Source organism: Brassica napus, chromosome C5, assembly GCF_020379485.1.
Source record: "Brassica napus cultivar Da-Ae chromosome C5, Da-Ae, whole genome shotgun sequence".
Lineage (NCBI taxonomy): Eukaryota > Viridiplantae > Streptophyta > Magnoliopsida > Brassicales > Brassicaceae > Brassica > Brassica napus.
This window is the reverse complement of record NC_063448.1, coordinates 40,993,471-41,010,630: the sequence shown is the minus strand read 5'-3', so window position 1 is coordinate 41,010,630 and position 17,160 is coordinate 40,993,471. Positions and strand designations below refer to the sequence as shown.

Sequence of the window (17,160 nt, the reverse complement as noted above, 5' to 3'; positions counted from 1 at the left end):
TCCCCTTAGAACTAAATTAACTTTTCACACATTTGGACAGTGACTACCATTTTTGTATATAAAAATTCATAAGATTTTTTTTACAAAGGAAAAAAATATGGAAAAATAGTTAACTTAATGTAGATAAGCATATGCATGTGAGAAAAATATTTTTGACATCAAAAGATGTTTACATAATAATTTGAAAAATTGGCTAAATGTGCTCGTTAACCATATCTGCCATCTACGGTGGTTTAGAATACGTAATCTGAAAGAAACACAATGTTCTAAGGCATGTAGGCTGCATATTATAACGGAAACGTATACAACTAGTAAGGCAGAATATGAAGTTCAAGATTTCCTCTATGCTCTATATTTCTGGTAGATTTAAAACACTAAACAATGTCATCTCATCAACCGCGCTAGAAAATAAAATCTAAATCCTTCCTTATTATAAACCATGCAAGAAAATACAATCTACAATATGTCTTTATATCTACTGTAGTAGTATATAACATCCTATTTATTATTCTATTTTCTAAATTGGTAGAATGCAAGTTCTATAACGGTTAGTAAACAAAATCCGGAAATCTTGGTAAAAACGGTTATGAAATATTCTCTAAATCTTTTAAATATTTTGTTTTCCTTTTTTAATTGTTATTTTTCCTAAATTGTGGTCTTCTTCATCGTTGTCTAACGATTTTTTTTTTTTTTCTTCTTCTCTAATTTTTTCCTATCTAAACTATGGATTCACAAGAAGAGGTTGAATGGTGTGACAAAGAGAAGACCAATGGAAATGATGTGCGATTTTCTTTGGTGGATTTTGTGAAGGAGGGTCAACATTTTATTTCGAAAACGCTTTTGAAGGCAGCATTCGAAATATGTGCAATGAAACATAATTTCGACTATAAGCTTGTCAAGTCGGATAAAAAAATATGGTACATTCGTTGCGCAGATGATGATTGCAGCTGGCGTGTTCGTGCAGAGGGGTTACCTGGTTCATCTTATTTTATCATCAAAAAGTATGTACCTCATCATTCATGTGCTGCATCCAAAAGGAAGGGTTCTGTTCGGACAGCTTCAGCAAAAACAATTGGTACTCTGGTTATGCATATGTATGAAACTGCTAAAGAAGGGCCGAGATCTAATGATATAGTCCAGTATATGCGTTCAGAACATGGACTTGAGATATCCTATTCTTTGGCATGGGATGCACGTGAGTATGCAATCAACAAAGTGAAAGGCCTTCCAGAGGAAGGCTATGAAAAAATTCCCAAATACTTGCACATGATGAGGGAAGCTAATCCAGGGTCACACACGTCTTATGAAAGGGATTCTGAAGGGCGATTCAGATTCCTCTTCATCTCCTTTGGTCAGAGTCTTCGCGGTTTCTATGTTGCAATTCGGAAAGTTATTGTTGTGGATGGGACGTTCTTGAAGAGCAAATACAAAGGGGTATTACTGGTTGCTACTGCATTAGATGGAAACTCTAGTTTATATCCTATTGCATTTGGAGTTGTCGACTCAGAGAATGACCTTGCGTGGAACTGGTTTATGAGACAACTTAATGCGGTCATTGCTGACGAGCATAGTTTAGCTTTTGTGTCTGATAGGAATTCCTCGATTGCTAAAGCTATTGCTAACGTGTACCCGCAAGCTCATCACGGAATTTGCATTCACCACTTGCTGAATAATGTCGTAACATATTTTAGTGGGAAAGGTGTGGCTGGTTTGGTTGCAAAGGCTTCTAAAGCTTATCGAGCTGCTGATTTTCGTAAGCTGTTCACTGCTATTTACTCTATTAGTCCTGAAATTGGAAATTATCTAATAGAAGCCGATGTGAGGAAGTGGGCTCGTTGTCAATTCCCGGGTTACAGGTATGATATCAACACTACTAACCCTGCGGAGTCGATAAATTCTGCTTTGCGTACGCCTAGAGAGTTTCCAGTAATACCTCTAATGGACAGCATTAGGGAAATGATGACTCGATGGTTTTTCCAACGTAGAACTTTAAGTTCTAAGCACTCGAAGCCACTGACCATTGCTGTGGAGAAGAAGATAGACAGAAGGATTGAGAAGGGTAAAAAGTTTAAGGTCTTCCCGATTAGCGATGACAGGTTTTTGGTTCAAGGTGACACTTTTGACTGCATGGTTGACTTGGTCAGACGCACGTGTTCTTGTGGGAAGTTTGATCTGATGAAAATCCCATGCAGGCACGCCATAAAAGCAGGCTTCAGTGTTGGAATACAAGCACACACACTCACAGACGACATATACACTACTGCGTCATGGCGCACGGCTTATGAAGAAAGCATAAATCCTATTGGTGTCCCTGAAGATGCTTGGACTGTTCCATCTCATGTGGAGCAGACGAAAGTCCTTCCTCCAGAGTCTAGACGAGCTGCAGGTAGAAGAAAGAAACGCAGATACGAGACAGCCGAAGATAAGATCCGTTCGTCACAAGGAAATCAAGGCTCTAAAGGTCGCAAATGTAGCCGATGTGGGATTCGAGGGCACGATAGGAGAACATGTGATCGAGCAATATAGGATACTCAGTTTGTTTCATGCAAGCTTTGTTTATGTTGATTTATGCAAGTTATGATTCCGGTTTTTTTTTGGGTTACTATGTTTCAGACTTTATGCAAGTTCTGTTTACGCAAGCTTTATTCATCTTGATTTATGCAAGTTATGTTTCAGAGACTATCAAAGTTATGTTTCAGCTTTGTTCATCTTGATTTATGCAAGTTATGTTTCACATTTTTTAGGATACTATGTTTCAGAGACTATGAAAATTAGGTTTGTTTGATAACGTTGTTCATAACACGACAATAAAACTGGAAATCAGATTGGTTCAATATTTGAAAATGTAACTTGAATCAGAGAACCATTACAATATCAATCACATTTGGACCAGAGACATAACAAACTGAAAAGGGTTCCTACGCAACCTACATCAAGCGAATGCTTATGGTTCATAACTTCTTCCTGCACTGTCTTCTTCATGGAAATTCTCAGATCTTCAATTTCCTCAGCAACTCTCGCCTGATGCTCAGACATCCTTTCAATCTCATCAAGCAGAGCCTCGTCCACCCACTTAAAAAGATGATTTTCTTTTTTTCTCTGTTTCAAAACACAAAACAAATCAATTGACATATAGAAGAATATGAAGTAATGAATTATCAGATTTACCTGTAAACCAATCTCACATCTGAAGAATCGTCTGTATGGGTTCTCTTCCGTTTTTGAAACATAAGTGACAATCTTCTTTCCACACCAGCATCTGGAAGGGATCGCTCCATGGTATTTCGTGTTCGTCATTCTCTTTTGAGGAGAGATTTTTTAAGAACAAGTAGGAGAAAAAAACACCGCAAGATGTAGTGTTTGTGGCCGCTTTATGATCTTATATAAGCAATATAATTAGGGTTTACAATGTTTCTAATCGGATCGGCACATATGGTCAACTTGTATGTGTTTTCATTATAAAGATTTGTTTTGATTATTATGAATTTTTCAGATTACTAATGATTGTGTTGATAAATTTTGGCACCAAATAGATTGTGGTATTTTAGTGTCATTTAGGGTATAGGGTTTGAAATCGTTTGTCTTCTTTAGTGTCATTTAAGGTATAAGGTTTAATATAGTTTGTCCTACTTTAATGCCATTTAGGGTATAGATAGGTTTAGATTTCGGTTATGTTTTGATAAGAATTAGGACATCGCATATCAATCATTTAGGGTATAGATAGGGTTTCATATTGTCACCTAAAAAGTAAAGAGAAAGCAACTTCAAGAGTCAAATAAAACAGTGAAATAAGGTAGTAACTAAAGGAGTAAAATGGTAACTAAAAGAGTCAAATAAAATCACCAAATAACAATATACTTCCTACACAAGTCATAACGAAAGAATTTTATTCAAGTTCCACTAGAGCACTTGAAATTGTCTTCGGGGGAGAAATTTTGCCATCCTTTCAATAAGGACAGGATCAATAGCAGCTTCCCATAGGTCATAAGCAATCTTCTGCCGCGCTTCACGAATGTTGTTGTCATTCACCAGGGAAAAGTCCAAGCCTAGAAGATGGCATTCAATGTGCTTCAAGGCATATACTCCACAGTCACTGCTACTTTTGTTCAATAAGAAGGGCATTGAGACGTAGGAGACGGTATACTGCTTGACTTGATACTGTCGACTCTTAGAAGACTGAATGGCTTTGACAATTCTAGGGATGAGAACTGCAAATGGCTCCACTGCACCGGGGTGTCTCAGTCCCTCACAGTCAAAGACCTCTATCGACCGAGTAACAAAGTTGACGCACATAGAGATCCAGTGCTTACCAACATTTAGGGGGACATACATGCGGTTAACATCAAGATCCCACATTAGTCTTGTTCGTCCGTGTGCTGGAAGTTCGCCAATGCCGTACTGTTGTAGCAGTCCGCCCACTTTGAATTTCTTCTTGTCCTTCTTATACTCGTTGTAAGAGTTCGTAATTTGATTACTGAACAAGCATGTCATGAAGGCTACTTTATTTGGAAACCATCGCCGCAAGGAAGTCCTCTCAGTGAATAACCACATCATACCATCAATTTCCTGCATAATTTGATAAAAGACTGTAAGTTTGTGTACACAAAATAAAAAGGAACAAGGTAATAACTGACCTTATTCAGGAGCCACTCTGAAGGTCCGACGACACGAGATACTAACTCATTTGTGAGCATAGATGGTCCAATTTTTAGTTCTCTGCATTACAAAATTCAGTATCAAAATGGTAGAATTGTTAAAAAAATTTAAAAATATCAACTTACTTGAAAGTTTTGGTCCAGTCAACAAGTTTGCCCCATAATGCCTCAGGGACAAACACTAGTGAGTAATCGGGATCATGTATCCGGTCCTCAAGTGAGTCCACGTCTTTCAGAGTAGGTGGTCTCCAATCCGCAGGCTTAAACGAAGACAGTGGAGTGGCAAAGTCAGCTGGTTCATCACCATCCAGATGTTGTGAAGGATCAAAACCTTTAACATGAGATGCTTGAGAAAGGTTTCCCATGGCTTCTTGTAAAGAGTCTTGGGTCCCCTTATCTACACATCTCGCTGATTTGGTCAAATTCTTCAAAAAATCCATCATTTCATTTTCATCAGTTTGAACATCCTGTTAATAAAAACAAGCATAACATTAATACTAAAAAGACAGTCCATAGCAAAATATAGAAAAGTACATTACAAAATAGTCAATCCCACAAGTCATCATCATTAGTTCATACAAGCCGATATATTACATATTACAATACAAGGACATTACATCAAAAGAGTCGACATAGCAAAATACACAGAGCTTCATTTTTTGGTTACCTCTCTTACTGGCCGAGGGCTACGACGAACCGGAGGAGGATCCACATTTGCAGATGCCTTGCCTTTTCCCTTTGCTGCGGGAGGACCCGTACTATGAGATGATGGTCCTTGGTCTTTTCCAATTGTTGCTGAAGGAGAGAGAATCTCAGATGTGTTGCCTTTTCCCACTGTTTCCGATAGACCCTTAAGCTGAGAGACTTGTTCCTTGAGTTGAGCCACCTCATTGGCAACGTTGTCAAAACGCTCATGTATGTCCTTCTGCACCACTTCCTTAAAAGAGTTGAAAGAAGCGGTGAACAAACCTTCAATGAAGGTCTTCATTTCACTAGAGACACCACTGTTGTGTTCAGCCGCACGTTGACAAAGCAGTTGTTTCTTTCGAGACTCGGCACCAGGATCAATTAGCTTGCGCTTGCCTCTTTTCGCAGTAACAGCCGGTTCCCCTGCAACTACAGTCGGTTCCTCTGCAACAGCTGACGGTTCTTCTGCAACATCAGCCGGTTCATCTTGTTCTGAATCAGAAAGGTCCATATGTGCAGGCAAAGACTCAACTTCCCAATCGAAATGCGTCCAGTCTTGTTTCGCATTGATCAATTCAACAATACGACCAACTCTTTCGTCCTTCTTTTCATCTTCCCTAAGGAACTCAGTATCAGCAATCACATCGAAATCACCAGTAGATGATATAAATGTGAACAGCTCTCCCTGCAAGAACAAACAAAACACTAAGCTTACATTGAACATTTATTGAACTCAATATTTAAAGAAGAAATATCAGTTACCTTATCAAAGTGGGACTCTAGGCTGGTGATATCTTGGTAGGATACTTTACCACTACCTTTCCAATTCCTACATCTCATTTTCTTCACGTTTTTTTTTTATTTTTTTACCCACCATAGAACCAATGTCTGGAATTGCCTCCATAATCCATATCTGAAACGCATATGAGAATCCATCCAACACGTAGCTGTTCTTCGTATGCACATCTTCTCTTGCTCTGAGTATTGATGCAATCAGCTCATCATAAGCGCGAAGACCCCAAGGATACATCCTCAATTTCTCAAAATCCATCACCAAGCGGATGTATTCTTGAGGGATATACACTTTCCAATCCTTAGCCATGAGGAATGATTGTATAATGGACAGATACACTAACCTCACTCTGTCCACATACGACCACTCGTTACACACCTTAAGGAGCTCATCCCTTATAGTATATAAGTTGATCTTCGCATTGGTCTTCAGCGCATTAGCCCAGAACCCCTTATCATTCTTCCAGTTAATGAAGTCTACGTCGGGTTCCTCTTTGTACTTCAATCCAGTCACAGCATAAAATTCTTGCATAGAAAACCTAAGAGGCCTCTTCGCAAAAATAAACCACAGCTCGTGAAGCTTGGAAACCCTGAGCTGCTTGCACATGAAGCTGTGAATAATCTTCCCTGAGTAGATGAGGTTGTTCTCTATGATCGCCAGAAGAGGCCCGAAGACAGGGTCTTTCAAAACTTCCTCATACTCATCTTTCAGAGCCACCTTTACCGCCTTCAGAAGCGTCCTTCTACATGTGTTGTTAATCTTATCCATTTGCGTCTCAGCACCTTCTTGAAGAATGCGTTTAGGAAACTGGTGAGCCATTCCTAAAAAACATGAATTCCATAAGTTAACAGCGAACCAAATATAACCATCTCACATTTAACTAGTTTTTTACAATTCAAAACTACTTAGAAACACAAATCGAAACAAAATATAATCAACTAGCAAATGTGTTTACCTCTAAAATAAAACAGAGTCAAAGCTACGCACCAAATGAATAACAAAAGACTACACACTATCGACAAATTCAATTCAAATAACAAACTCGATCCCAAAACAAGTATGTAAAATCGATGTCTAAAGCATGTCAAAGTCATTAGCTTTTTCAAGTCTATTATGAATTCTAAACCTTAATAAAGCCGATACCAAACAAACTAGAACTCAAAATCACCTCAACAACAAAATCACCTCAACAACAAGCCAATCTCACTCCCCACTCAACCACATTCCGCCTCTGAAAACAATAAACTTGTTTCGATTTGTGTTTTAAACTAACTCTCTATCTAGTACAATTTGTAGTACATGCAAATAAACATAAAGAACAAACAAAAAAAAAAAAAAAAATCGTAAAGGGGATTTCAAAGCCTAACCTTCAAATTGTCAGAACCGAGATGAAGGAAGAGCAAAAGAAAACAACTGTGAAACTAATCGTCCTTAATCGGGGAGGAGAAGCTACTCCCGAGCTTGAGCAGCTTCGATCGGCGGAGGAGAAGCTACTCCCGAGCTTGAGCAGGAGGGAGAAGCGATGTGACTCCTCGTTGAAGCTCTCCGACGAACCAAGAATCTCAGAGGTGGAAGGTGTCGCCGGCGAGAAAGAAATCGTCTCTCGATTGGGAAAGAGAGTCGGAGAGAATGAGACCGAGTGTTGGGAAAAAATTGCCCTATTTTTATTTAATTAAGTATTTTCTTTTTAATTCATATAGTTTTTAAAATTTTATTAATTATATTATAAAGAAAAGGACAAAACAGTAGATTCACAAAGTATTAGTTCTAAGGGGACAAAAATTAATTCTATACTGATAAGGTTAGAAAATTTAGTTCTAATGGAACAATACTTTAGAGATTTAGTTTCATATTGGCAAATTTCCCAAAAATAATTCATGTGAAGTTTCCTTTTGACTAAAAGACAGGACAATAATAAAAAAGATTTAAGCTGAAAAAATCTTTTAATTGTTTCCTCTGATAAAAAGCATGAAAAACAAATACTCTAATTTTCATATTCTAAGGGTACAAAACACAAGGCAGACCTGTTGAGTTATTACTTATTTTACCCCAACTAATATAACATAGTGTCCATCTTGAAATCTTTTTTTGAAAAATGGTTCCTTGAATAAAAGCAACAGAGACCGGGGTCTTCGAATAGCCAAAAGCCAAAACAACTAATATAACATAGTGTCCATCTTGAAATCTTTTTTTGAAAAATGGTTCCTTGAATAAAAGCAACAGAGACCACATATTACAGGGGTCTTCGAATAGCCAAAGCCAAAATCCTCATTGGTCAGTTAAGAAATTTCCAACGATCCACACTCCTATGAATCACAATGCAAGAATTTACACTGTGATCTCTCAAGCGAGCGACCGTGCTTACTTGTTTGTCATCCGACCAATCCGCCTCTGGCGTAATCTAATTGTTGGTTTGCGTTGCTGCACGGCCGTGGATTGTCCGAGATTCACCTGATCATTCCAGGGCACAATCTTAAGTGGATGAGCTTCTGTGTTGAATACCCACTCGTCCAAGGGAATCACCGTTGTGGGGGAGAAGAGGAGATAGAGATACTTGAGCGTCTCAGCAAGGAAGAAACTTTGCATCTTGTTGTCCTTAACTCCTGTATTAACCTGGAAAAAGAATCTACTATCAGATTATACTTTATAATGTAGGGTCTAATTTGGAGCCTAAGGAGAACGTACATCCTTTAAACCGACATATCCAGACTCTATGCGAGAGTTCTTCTCAAACGCTTCAAATATATTCCATCCCCAGTCTTGATATGTCTTGTTACCAGTTAACCGCCAGAGGTAAAACAGTGATTCCACAGTTTCTGGTCTCAAAATGTTCCACGATGTTCCAACACTCATGTCCTGAATCATCATCATAATCATGTTTAAAGATTGTATACTAAACAGCAAATGTAAACATAAACCAAACAAGGAAAGGACATACACTCCCAGAGTTGAAGAAATAATTCTCCCCAGCCAGTTTTGTTGGTGTTGATTCGTAGAAGTTATAACATGTCCATGCAAGCTGCAGATTAGTGGGAAAAATATAAATAAAGGCGAAAGTTCCAACCGCATAAACTGTTTGAAAATCCTATTGATGTCAAGCCATAGCTTTACCTCTTCAGCAAGGGTGAGAAACTTCTTTGCTTCAGCGGGATCATTATACCCAGATGCTCCTAAAGCCAACATTCCAGGAGCAAAGCATGCCAACTCATCCATCTGAACATAGATGAGAAAGAAACATGAGAACTGGAAAACGCTAGGCAACAGAGATTTTCACTTATCACAGACGGGTGTACCTTGTCCGACAAAGAGGTTCCACTCTTCTCACAGATATATGTAAACGACGAAGGTGTTGATTTCTTAACCAAGCTTACCAGACCATTCATTGATTTCTCCCACATATCCCTGATGCCAAGATCTCAACACACGTCAGTACTAAAATAACAAGATATCATGTGAGGACAATCAACAATGTTCTTCTTGTCTTTGACTTATAAGACGGAACATACGTATATAGACAGAGTAGAAACTTACCTATAGTGTTTCACTGATAAAGTTTTGCTCCCAAACACCCAAACTTTGAGCAAATATTCATAAAAGCTGTATGCAAAATATTAGCCGTCACAAATCAAACAAAAGCAAAACCAGAAGGGACAAGACAAGCAGCAATATAAAATGCAATCAAGCTGGGGAAAAAAACCTGTCTCCCATGGCACCAAATGTTATGGTAGAGTGCGATGGATTAGCTGTCTCGGCACTTATATAAATCGGAAGTAGACCATCAGCAGGGAAGTTCTTATTTAGTACTGAAATAACCTTTTCTACCTGATACACAGAGTTACAAACAGGTCAACCATTGAGTTGCAAATTATATATATCCTGACCTATTGCCAAATCCAAAACCTAATCAGTGTATAATACAAACATAGAGTAAGTTATCGATCACTGATCACTAGTTATGACAATATGATCTTTCTGATAAGAAGATGGAATATTTGGTAATTCAACCATGCTAAAAAGTTACAGAGAAAACGCACCTTTTGTTGATATTTTGGGTCTCCCGTCCTCTGGGAAAGGGCAATAAACTCGAGCTGTTCAGTACCAGAATCTGCAAGAATACTGTCTCCCTAGTACAATAAAGAGGCAAAACAATCAACTAAAACTTATAGGCCACATTAGTTTGCTAGTACCACATGTAGGACTTACCCCTGCCCATGTAGGATTGTGAGCATTTCCATGTCTCAAGTTGATAATGTTATATGGTATACCCGAGGGAGTGTCCCATGCTGGCAATAATCTGTCTGCTATATCCTTAGCCTTATCAAGGAAAAGTTTATCCCCAGAAAGATCATACGCGCTGAGAAGCCCTCCCACCACTCTGAAAGCCAGAGAAAGAGAAAAGATGTAAGGGCAGAAGCAAGACATCCATTACCACATGTTCTGTTAAGCGCAACCACAACATATAACCTAAACAAGATGACTCTTATTACTACAGGTCTGAAAAACAACATGGTAAACCTGTTCAATGCAACCTTATAGTTGTCTCGAACATACTGGCGTCATAATCCTTGTCGAAATCTAATGAGGTTGCAACCCACCTGCAAATGAAAGACAATAAGCAAATGACGGCTGGAAAAGATGAACAGGCAAGGTTTTGGGAGTTGTAAAGAGCAGAAACATGATTCGTTACATCCAGAAAAAAAAACATAATGATTTTTCATATCTTGCTAGAAAGAGATATTACTAGAAAATGGAGAGGATGAAAGAGATGTACTCACTCCCTGGCTTTTTGAAACTGCTCATCTAGACCCATTATGTAGAGTGTATCTAATGCATCTATCATAGTTGCTCCCAGGCTACCAAAGCTGTCAACTCCATCTTTTGTCTGGGGCTGATATTGCAAAAAACAAAAGAAACAAGATAGCTTCTTCAGTGACATATATCTATTGCATACCATTGCCAGTGTTCTGATTTTTTTTTTTTAACTAGGTAAACAACACAATACATGTAAGCCTCTGAAAAGTGTTGAAACTTGACATATTCTATTAACCATACTATATCAAAAGAAGGAACCAAAAATCTAATTTGTAGAACTCGTTGTCAATCAAACAAACATAAACAGTACCTGAAGCTCATCTTGTCCCCAGGCATACTTTTCGTATGAACTCCAAGCATGAATCATTGCTTCTTTTACTCTCTGCATTCTCTGGGCATCAAGCGGATCTTCCTGGACATCCATCAATGTACTATTCACAGATACATCCTCCGTGACGACGCTTTTTACATCTTCTAACTATCAGAAATATAATTGAATTTGAGAGCAGCTTTTTTATCAAAAAAAAAAAAAAAAAAAATTCAGGTGTGCTGAGTCTTTTACCAACAGCTGCAACCGCATAACTTCTTCATTTAACTTGGAAACTTCAAGCTGCATAAAATAAAAAATAAATTCACTTCACTCTTCTTTTCAATAAACTAGTATGGTCTCTTGGTGGCAATTCAAAGCAGACTCTCCAGGATTTGGATTTCTTCATGAACTAATTACACTCAATGGAGCTCGAGAGCTATCTCTCCCTAACACAAGATTTAAAGGAAAAAAAAATGAGATCCAGAGGAGAACATAGAGAAAGGGTAAAAACACCTGGTAATCACGGGAGAGAGAATGACGATCCCAAAGGACCATGGAAACGGAGAGGAAGAGGAAGAAAAGAAGAGCAAGACGCCTAGGCCTTCTGAGATAATAAGCTGGGTTGAAATATTTCCATATCCCATGATGACTACCACTCACCACCGCCTTACTCCTCGCCATTACGGTAGAGATCAGATCTCGTCGTTCCTAACTACAAAGACAGGTGATTAAAAATTTCGAAAAAAGAAGGATGAGAATGAAGAAAAAAAATGAGGTAACAGATCGGGATCAGAGGAAAGATAGGGGAAAAGACTTAAAATAATGTCGGAGATCCGACGGTAAAAGAGAAGAAGAGTGTTTGGAAAGAAGAATGTGATGTCCTTTTATGCTAAAGCACACAACAATTCAACAATGTTGGGGGAAAAGAGAAGAGAATTGATTCGACAACGCTAACCGCTGATTTACGTGTGTGAAAATTCGTTATTCTCGTGAATTTCAGAGGTGGACGCTTTGCGATTGGTTCTCATTGATTTACCGGTTTTGTAAATTTTGTTAATAAAATCTAAACCAGCTAAACTCGACTTTGTCTTCTGAACGGACGAGAGTAGATCAGGGGGTTTGGATCGCTTATCCGGATTACAATAATAAATGAGACTACATTAGTCTCTGTGCCACTTTTTGACTTTTCTTTACACTCAGAAGCTACTTTTTATATGTGAGACACTTTGTTGTGGGTCATCAATAAACTGTGAACAATTTTGCCTTTAATATTCAATGCATGGATGGAAGATACGTGGACGGGTGATGCGTGGACGGAGATGAGTGTAAAAATTTCAGAAGCTTTATCAGAGCAAGCTCCACAATAGTTGAACTTAAGGATACAATTCCAACAACAATGTTTGTCTGTGGATGGAGACGAGAAGATTTTGATTATATGAAAGCTTTCACCCTCTCCTTTTAGTCGAGTAAGAAATACCTCGGGAGATATCGATCTTGTAGATATAGACGTTAACATAACCATGAATAAAGAACAAGAGAGATCTTTTAAATTTATGGATAGGGAATTGAAGGTTGATCTGGTGGATAATAGATATAAAAAAATGCAACATATTGAAAGACTATGATATGGATGCCAATGTGTCCACAATCTCAAGGATGAACAAATTAATAACTTCAAACCAATAACTACCACGTACATGTCGAGAGAAAAAAACAAGCTTGAGTGATGAAAACAAAGCTAAACAAACCAAAAAGTTAAAAACGAGTCATCTCCTCCTCCAAAACCCCTAGTCAAAACGAGTCAGCTCCTCTTCCTGGTGAGCCACACCATGGATTCCGAGCTCAACATCGTCGTGGATGAGCACGATGAAGCTGCGGTGGTTCGAGCTCGTTACAATCCTCCACCATGAGATATGTAGTATGCTGAATTTTGAATTTTAATCATAATTTTACTTGTCCACAAATAGCCGTCCATGTTTACCCGTCCATGTTTACCCGTCCACGCTTTTCTTCCCACACCCATCCACATGTGTCGTTCTATGTTTATATTCTACATGTAGTAATCCATGTTTTTCAAACATCCACATATCACTCATCCATAACACAATCATTAAATATATGTACAAGTATAGATTTTAAAATATAACAAAAAAAAATATCAAAGTGAATATCAAATTATAGAGAATAAAAAAATATAATTTATTATATCAACAAAATTTGCTATATGTATTTTTAATTTAAAAATAAACAAAAACAAAATATTAAGAAATAGACTAAACAATAATAAAGAAACACACTTTCTATTTCTTCTTGTTTAAGAAATATCTCATTTTATTCTCATTAAGAGCAAATATGTATATTCTCTCTGTAAATTCCATGAAAAAATGTTTTGCAAATGCATTGTGGTTTTGGATGTAGTTGAAAAGTGATAAATTGTCTCTTATTGATGTAAAAAATTCAATAAACAAGTCAGCTGATATCAACAAAATGACGAGTTTCGACTCTTCACTTCCATCACCTCACCTTTCAGAGAATAAAACTCTTAAGCAGATCTAAGATAATGAACACTAAACCATCTCGAAGGCAGTTAAAAACCACAAACGAAAATTCAAAAAAAAAATTATTATAACGTACTGTAGATTTTTAAACTCTCATATTGAAAAGAGAATAAAAACAAACAAAATGCATAGTGACTTGTGTTTAAAAGCCACCAGATGACCAGCTAGGATTTCGAGAGAAAACATTGTTTCCCCTGCAATAGTCATTTAGAAGCTACCTTATGTTATTTCACTGAAAGTTCTTTCAACTTTGTTTGTCGAATTTATAATAAAGTAGCACATGTAGTAGCAAAATATGGTCTTTCTAATGGATTATTTTATAATGATTGTATGTATCGATCCTCCTATATGGTTAACACCATCATTATATTCTGACTTGTAACTTTCAAGTGAAAGTTAATAAAATAAATGATAAATATTTGTAGAAAAGAAAAAAGAAACTACATTATGTTATTTATTTTTTTGGGCAACCTACGTTATGTTATTCACTATAGTTTTGTATAATGAACACTCAAATGGATCCTTGACAAAAAAAAAAAACTCAAATGGATAAGGATGAGGGGGAAAGACCTTAAGCCCATTTTAGAGCCGTTGGTTTTCTATTTTAAAGGGCCTTAAGCCCGCATAAGAACGCCATTTGGGCTCAAAAACCCTTAGATCCTCTGTTTTCTATCAAAAGGGAATGAACGAATTTCCTCAAAAAGTAAAGAATAATAAAAATCAAATCATTAGACCAGGAAACAAAAAAAAATCAAAGAGCTTCCTTTTTAGCTCGTTTGCCCTTTCTCTGGTTCTGCTGTTTGGGTAAATATAAATCAAATCAAAATCCTGTGTTTATCGTAAACTACCACCGTCTCTCCATTGTCGTCATCTTTTCTCTTCTCTTAGGCTCGCTCCTCCCTTGTCTTTGCCCTGAAACAACAGGTACCCTAATTGACCTCAATTTTAGAGCCTTTTTCAATATTTAGCTTGTCGAACTCAGACGAAATCATTCTCAAGAGACGATGATATGTATATATTATTATATGTTAAACTAGGCTCTAGATTTTATGTGGAATTGTCTAAATGTTCTTTGCTCAAAGTTAAGAGCGTGTAGATTTATTCCAATTCGGATCTGATTGATTCTATGCTGCTAGTTTATGTGTGATTATATGATTTTTTTTTGTTGCTGGGTGTGGAAAAAATTATTCTTAGGGTTTTAGGTAATCCAGTTTGTCAAGTTTAATCTAATATTGTTTATAAAAGAAGCTTCCCTTGTATAGTCATCTATAATAGCTTTTCAAGAAACCCTTCTCTTTTGTGGGAAACTAAAGAATCATCATACTTTATATATCATAAAAAACTCAAAAATCTATTGCAAGTAGGTAAAGATTGTGACAATTAACCAGTAACTATTAATGATGTTCCTTTAATATGACTGTCTCTTTGCCTTGGAAGCCCACTTTTATTATATCCTTCAACATTTCCTGCCTTAGCAATATGGTCTTAACTTATCTTATTTTCTTTCTTTGGACGTTCATCATCGGTGACAACTTGATGAATTAAAGACCATGGATGATGATGGCCTTCATGGAAACAACGGTGGAATGCACAGTGGCGGAGATGAACTTCCAATGCATGTGCAGTATGAGCATCACGGCATGATGGATGAACACGCTGATGATGGGATGAATGGTGGACTTGAGACAGACATCCCTTCTCACCTTGGAAACCCATCTGATCATCGCGGCGAAGTTGTGGACCGTGGCGGTGAAAACGGAGACCAGTTGACGTTGTCCTATCAGGGACAAGTTTATGTTTTTGACCATGTCTTGCCTGAGAAGGTGACTTTAACTTCTTCTTGTAAATTCTCTTCTTTGATGGTTATTTTTTTCTGCGTATTAAAGCTCTTACTACTGCAGGTTCAAGCTGTGCTTTTGTTACTTGGTGGAAGAGAAGTACCACAGACGCTCCCGACAACCGTAGGATCACCTCATCAGAACAATAGGGTACTGGTAATAAAAGACTTGTTTAATACCATATATGCGCAGGATATAATAAGTTTTATTCCCTGAGTTTGTTGCTGACTAATGCATGAAACAGGGTTTATCTGGTACTCCTCAAAGGTTTAGTGCCCCGCAGAGGCAAGCCTCGTTGCTCAGATTCAGGGAGAAAAGAAAAGGGAGGAACTTTGACAAGACCATTCGCTACACAGTCAGGAAGGAGGTAGCATTGAGGTACGCACCTCTATGTCCAAAAATTATTACTAGGTTTTGTTTATATCTATCCATTTTTTTTAAGATAAGATGTTTTGTGATTAAAAGGTTTCGTTTTCCGAATGCAGGATGCAGCGTAAGAAAGGTCAGTTCACATCTGCCAAATCAAGCAATGAGGAATCTGCATTAACAGGACCGGATTGGGGATCAGGCCAGAGCTGGGCCTTAGAAGGGTGTGAAACTCAGAAGCCAGAGGCTTTGTAAGTTGGTGAATTTATTTAATAGCTTGGTGTACTTAGTTGAGTAAGGCTTATCTCTGACCTTTTTTTTTATCTTGAAACGTTTGTGGACATGTGAAGATGTCGGCACTGTGGAACGAGTGAGAATTCAACACCAATGATGCGACGTGGACCTGAAGGGCCAAGGACACTTTGTAATGCATGTGGACTGATGTGGGCAAACAAGGTAAGCTAAGCTAGTTACTTTCTTTATTGACATTGATCACCTCGTTTATTATCACTCATTGATCAGTCTGATTCCAACTATATATAGACCTTACACTAACAACATTTGTCTTCGATAATTTCAGGGAGCTCTTAGAGACTTATCCAAAGCCCCTCCTCCTCAAATAACCAGGAATCTGCCTACAAATAAGAATGATGTGAGTAAACATCAGTTTTATTCTTACCTCCTGTGCTTTAAAAGGAGAGAAGTTTCTTAAAAGATAAAACATTTCATTCAATATATATCGATGACATTGTTGCAGGAATCTAATCTTGAGGCTGATCAAATGATGGTAGTAGCTGGTGACATTAGCAACTCAAACTGAGAAAAGCAATGCAAGCAAGAAAAGATGTGAGTTGGGTTCAGGGTTCCTTGGGACACTCATAAGCTGTTCTTTTACTTATTTAGAACCATCAGAAGAGGGAGAGAGAGAGAGAGAGAGAGAAAAGACATATGCTCAGTCTCTCTCATCTGTATTTTTTTTTCATCCTCAAGTAGAAACAATGAACATTTACTTGTATCTTTATTAAAGCCACTTAAAATATTTGATTAAAAGCCTACTTGGTAGAGATAATAAAGTGGTTAACTAGCATTACAGACAATGATTGGTGATGTACTGCAACCCAGGTGAGGTTTACGTCGTACG

General features: G+C 37.6%; 6 protein-coding genes across 7 annotated transcripts; 2 read left to right on the top strand and 4 right to left on the bottom strand.

Moving 5' to 3' along the window:
• Nucleotides 1-723: 723 nt before the first annotated feature.
• LOC125587260 lies at nucleotides 724-2,526 on the top strand. The gene has a single exon (XM_048757488.1). It carries the CDS (start codon nucleotides 724-726, stop codon nucleotides 2,524-2,526), a length of 1,803 nt encoding a protein of 600 aa, XP_048613445.1.
• LOC106397844 lies at nucleotides 1,507-7,355 on the bottom strand. The gene is made up of 2 exons (XM_048758834.1): nucleotides 6,105-7,355; nucleotides 1,507-1,741 (listed from the first exon to the last, which is right to left on the bottom strand). The coding sequence occupies exon 1, from the start codon at nucleotides 6,952-6,954 to the stop codon at nucleotides 6,172-6,174; it is 783 nt and encodes a 260-aa protein (XP_048614791.1). The 5' UTR covers nucleotides 6,955-7,355; the 3' UTR covers nucleotides 1,507-1,741; nucleotides 6,105-6,171.
• Nucleotides 2,875-3,297, bottom strand: LOC125587259 (uncharacterized protein At4g04775-like). The gene is made up of 2 exons (XM_048757487.1): nucleotides 3,169-3,297; nucleotides 2,875-3,099 (listed from the first exon to the last, which is right to left on the bottom strand). Exons 1-2 carry the CDS (start codon nucleotides 3,295-3,297, stop codon nucleotides 2,875-2,877), a joined length of 354 nt encoding a protein of 117 aa, XP_048613444.1.
• Nucleotides 3,901-6,066, bottom strand: LOC125587258. The gene is made up of 4 exons (XM_048757486.1): nucleotides 5,323-6,066; nucleotides 4,782-5,122; nucleotides 4,635-4,716; nucleotides 3,901-4,566 (listed from the first exon to the last, which is right to left on the bottom strand). The coding sequence occupies exons 1-4, from the start codon at nucleotides 6,064-6,066 to the stop codon at nucleotides 3,901-3,903; spliced, it is 1,833 nt and encodes a 610-aa protein (XP_048613443.1).
• A 917-nt stretch (nucleotides 7,356-8,272) lies between the features above and the next one.
• Nucleotides 8,273-12,257, bottom strand: LOC106402118 (mannosyl-oligosaccharide 1,2-alpha-mannosidase MNS2). The gene is made up of 14 exons (XM_013842784.3): nucleotides 11,771-12,257; nucleotides 11,510-11,557; nucleotides 11,258-11,425; nucleotides 10,911-11,023; nucleotides 10,665-10,730; nucleotides 10,339-10,510; nucleotides 10,170-10,259; nucleotides 9,833-9,957; nucleotides 9,667-9,732; nucleotides 9,429-9,537; nucleotides 9,247-9,348; nucleotides 9,074-9,154; nucleotides 8,821-8,991; nucleotides 8,273-8,748 (listed from the first exon to the last, which is right to left on the bottom strand). The coding sequence occupies exons 1-14, from the start codon at nucleotides 11,936-11,938 to the stop codon at nucleotides 8,497-8,499; spliced, it is 1,731 nt and encodes a 576-aa protein (XP_013698238.1). The 5' UTR covers nucleotides 11,939-12,257; the 3' UTR covers nucleotides 8,273-8,496.
• A 2,247-nt stretch (nucleotides 12,258-14,504) lies between these two features.
• On the top strand, nucleotides 14,505-17,116 carry LOC106397118 (GATA transcription factor 24). 2 transcript variants are annotated; one of them, XM_013837676.3, is made up of 8 exons: nucleotides 14,505-14,739; nucleotides 15,363-15,638; nucleotides 15,717-15,803; nucleotides 15,898-16,031; nucleotides 16,139-16,270; nucleotides 16,370-16,475; nucleotides 16,600-16,671; nucleotides 16,777-17,116. In XM_013837676.3, exons 2-8 carry the CDS (start codon nucleotides 15,366-15,368, stop codon nucleotides 16,837-16,839), a joined length of 867 nt encoding a protein of 288 aa, XP_013693130.1. In that variant the 5' UTR covers nucleotides 14,505-14,739; nucleotides 15,363-15,365; the 3' UTR covers nucleotides 16,840-17,116. The 2 variants fall into 2 exon arrangements, with proteins under 2 accessions (XP_013693130.1, XP_013693129.1); XM_013837675.3 differs by having other exon boundaries at nucleotides 15,717-15,809.
• The last annotated feature ends 44 nt before the right edge of the window (nucleotides 17,117-17,160 follow it).

What these genes read in the sequence shown, in the direction of transcription:
- LOC106397844 (XM_048758834.1), bottom strand. Translation starts at nt 6,954, where the DNA reads ATGGCTCACCAGTTTCCTAAACGCATTCTTCAAGAAGGTGCTGAGACG.
- LOC125587260 (XM_048757488.1), top strand. Translation starts at nt 724, where the DNA reads ATGGATTCACAAGAAGAGGTTGAATGGTGTGACAAAGAGAAGACCAAT.
- LOC106397118 (XM_013837675.3), top strand. Translation starts at nt 15,366, where the DNA reads ATGGATGATGATGGCCTTCATGGAAACAACGGTGGAATGCACAGTGGC. An exon ending in AGGAAGGAGGTAGCATTGAG is followed by an intron (nt 16,032 to 16,138) that starts GTACGCACCTCT and finishes TTCCGAATGCAG; the next exon opens with GATGCAGCGTAAGAAAGGTC. An exon ending in ACTCAGAAGCCAGAGGCTTT is followed by an intron (nt 16,271 to 16,369) that starts GTAAGTTGGTGA and finishes GGACATGTGAAG; the next exon opens with ATGTCGGCACTGTGGAACGA.
- LOC106402118 (XM_013842784.3), bottom strand. Translation starts at nt 11,938, where the DNA reads ATGGCGAGGAGTAAGGCGGTGGTGAGTGGTAGTCATCATGGGATATGG. An exon ending in TTTGGTGCCATGGGAGACAG is followed by an intron (nt 9,733 to 9,832) that starts GTTTTTTTCCCC and finishes TTTTGCATACAG; the next exon opens with CTTTTATGAATATTTGCTCA. An exon ending in ATTTCTTCAACTCTGGGAGT is followed by an intron (nt 8,992 to 9,073) that starts GTATGTCCTTTC and finishes ATGATGATTCAG; the next exon opens with GACATGAGTGTTGGAACATC.
- LOC125587258 (XM_048757486.1), bottom strand. Translation starts at nt 6,066, where the DNA reads ATGTTCAATGTAAGCTTAGTGTTTTGTTTGTTCTTGCAGGGAGAGCTG. An exon ending in GCCCTCGGCCAGTAAGAGAG is followed by an intron (nt 5,123 to 5,322) that starts GTAACCAAAAAA and finishes TTTTATTAACAG; the next exon opens with GATGTTCAAACTGATGAAAA. An exon ending in CAGAGTGGCTCCTGAATAAG is followed by an intron (nt 4,567 to 4,634) that starts GTCAGTTATTAC and finishes CAAATTATGCAG; the next exon opens with GAAATTGATGGTATGATGTG.
- LOC125587259 (XM_048757487.1), bottom strand. Translation starts at nt 3,297, where the DNA reads ATGACGAACACGAAATACCATGGAGCGATCCCTTCCAGATGCTGGTGT. An exon ending in GATGTGAGATTGGTTTACAG is followed by an intron (nt 3,100 to 3,168) that starts GTAAATCTGATA and finishes GTTTTGAAACAG; the next exon opens with AGAAAAAAAGAAAATCATCT.